General features: G+C 31.2%; 1 protein-coding gene across 1 annotated transcript; it reads left to right on the plus strand.

Annotated features, from left to right (window-relative positions):
* The first annotated feature begins 1,181 nt into the window (after positions 1–1,181).
* LOC116144853 lies at positions 1,182–1,865 on the plus strand. The gene has a single exon (XM_031430278.1). It carries the CDS (start codon positions 1,182–1,184, stop codon positions 1,830–1,832), a length of 651 nt encoding a protein of 216 aa, XP_031286138.1. The 3' UTR covers positions 1,833–1,865.
* Positions 1,866–2,807: the final 942 nt, after the last annotated feature.

The raw sequence follows: 2,807 nt of genomic DNA on the forward strand, positions 1-2,807 counted from the left end.
ATTACAAGGAATATCCTAGTTCTTTTTTTTTTTAATTATTTGGTTGGTCAACCACCACCACCTTGAGCTCATTAATATAATCATCTTCACATTCTAATTGCTATTGAAATCACATGGAGAAAGACTAACACAAATTCGAAAAAATAAAAAATAAAAATAAAAATCTCAAAAGTAAAAAATATGAATAAAGTCAATGAACCTTTAATTTGAAACTAGATGATCATGTTACAGCTAGCTAGATGGGGGCCTTCTTGTTCTCAAAATCAAGAAGTTTAGGGGTATATTCGGGTTTTCACATTCTTAACAATGCAATCCTGTGGCAACACGTGGCTAGTTGGGAAAGAGAATGAGAAAAGGAGGTAAGTAATTAACAAGAAAAGATTAAGTACATATCTTAAGGGTTTGGTAATTTGCACATGCGACAGAAACCGCCCAACATTGATAAATTTTTTTTAACGTAAACTTAATAACAAAGATAAATATTTTACCTTTATTTTCCCTTGTTTGCTTGTCTATATCAAAAAGAAATTCAAGTCACTCAATTGAGAAGCAACATTAATTAGGAGAGTAACAAATGTTAATTAATTAATTAAACGTATTAAGTACTCACTTAAAAGATTATCATTTAAAGCACTTAGTGTATATTAATACTTGATTAATCACTTGTGAGTTGTCTAATTGCATGCATACACATCTTACATGTAACGTGAATCCGTTTTTAAGACCTAATATATATACGAGACCGTCAAACCAATAATTATTAAGACGCTTTAATACTAAATGTGTGATATATATACAATGAATTAAAATATGTGATTAAGTATATATAATTTGTACGTGTATTATTAATTACTTAATTACCCACTTGAGAGTTGACTAAAAGAACCTGATGAAGAGTAAAGTTTAAAATTAATATTTAAATCTACCACCCAAAAGATTGAAGGAAAAAAAAAACCAATAAATTAAACCTTAATTAGCTCTCAAATTGTCAAAACAAAAGGATCATGCTTCCTAAACTACATCATTCTCCATTAAATCCGGACAACTTACTTCTCTATAAATAAGCTCAAAAACTTTGCATGGTCTCAAAATCTTCTTCTTCTTCTCACAAATTTTAGAAACAATTCCACTATTTATTAATTTCACCACTCAATTATTTCTCCAGAGAAATAATTAAATTAATGGATAATCTCAGCCATCACAGAAAGGCTTCCTTAGTTCTTGAAGGAGAAGACTGCTTCTTCAATAGAGTTCTTTCCAAAGATTCGTCAGTGGGATGTTCGTCGCGAATTCTTTACTACCGGAGCCCCGAAGGCGTTCCTTTTAAATGGGAAATGCAGCCGGGTACGCCCAAAGATCCCCCGAAAGAAGACGTTCTCCCGCCGCTTAGCCCACCGCCCGCGGTGCTCAGCTTAGGATATCCGAAGCCATGCATTAACGTCGACGAACCGCCTAGGGTTTCGATAAGATCAAGGCTCATGTTTTGGAAACATAGCAAGAAAAGTCAAGGGAGTAATAATAATAATAAGAAGAAGAAGGTTCAAGCCGCGAATAATGAGATTTTTTCAGATAATTTTGTTAATTGTGATCAGTTTTATAGCTCGGATGGTGATGAAGATTTCATGGCTTCATCATCTTCACCTGGTGATTCAAGATCTTCTTCTTCTTCTTGTTCCTCGTTTTCTTTCTCGAACATACGTTCTTCGCATTCGTCGCGATTGCAGAGTCCCGCCAGGGAATCAGTAGATCGTCCTCATCATCATCACCATCAGCTTTCTGGTTGTAGTCCTTTGAATCTCAGTTCGGTTCTTGTTCGCGTCACCAAAAGATGAACGATCAGATACTAATTAAAGGCCTATTTAGGGTTGCTGTAACTTATGAAATAAGTAATTATTTCTAGTAATTATGAACTTTTGATTTTGTATCTTTTTTTTCCAATATATATATATATATTAGTCCTGTGTAAGTGTCACGTAAAATATACAATATTTATTTTTGTAATTATTTATTTATGGATTCAGCATGAAATATATATTTTTCAAGTCATTCAAAATATATACTTAATATTATGAGCATGATTTGCCATTTAGAAAAAAAAAAATTCAAAATACAACCTCTCTATAGTGATACTCTATATGAGAATAACCTTCATGTAGTCATAAAAAATTATGGTCCCAACTTAGACTAGCTATAAATAAAAGTAAATTTCACATTATAATAAGTTATAATTTTTCTAGTACCGTCTTAAGGGACTTGTCTCTACATAGTAATAATTATATGTATATTACAAAAAATATATAATATGTTACATTAAAAGTTTGAGATGAACTAAAATATTTATCTAAAGTTATTTAGGACAATGATTTATGCTTTAAAGTTGTCACCATACTTTTTATCGTGTAAGTACGTAATAAGCCGTCAACATGGATACTTTCTTGTTGAAGCCAAAATATTTTTAGCTCTCAAGCATGTTTAAAGCTTCTTGGCATGAATTTTTTGGTATTTCCGTACTATCATCCTTAGGATTATCTTCTTCCTCTTCTTGTCTAATTCAAGTAATGATTTCTTCTTCGGTTAAAACATACACGACTTGTTGCTCATTAAATAATTGAGGAAGACATTAATATCCATTTGATTAATGTAATGAAGTTGTCGAATCTGATTACCCAATTTTACAGTGACTTTTTTATATCTATTTCCGTACTATCCTAATACTAATAAAACAATGAATTGAAATCCTAATACTACTAAAACATGATTTATAAAATAAGAAATCAAAAAAATAATTCTTGTACCTACAACTCTAT

This window comes from Pistacia vera, unplaced genomic scaffold (genome assembly GCF_008641045.1).
Source record: "Pistacia vera cultivar Batoury unplaced genomic scaffold, PisVer_v2 Contig459, whole genome shotgun sequence".
In the NCBI taxonomy this organism is placed as follows: Eukaryota; Viridiplantae; Streptophyta; class Magnoliopsida; order Sapindales; family Anacardiaceae; genus Pistacia; species Pistacia vera.

Coding starts and splice junctions, on each gene's coding strand:
- LOC116144853 (XM_031430278.1), top strand. CDS start 1,182: ATGGATAATCTCAGCCATCACAGAAAGGCTTCCTTAGTTCTTGAAGGA.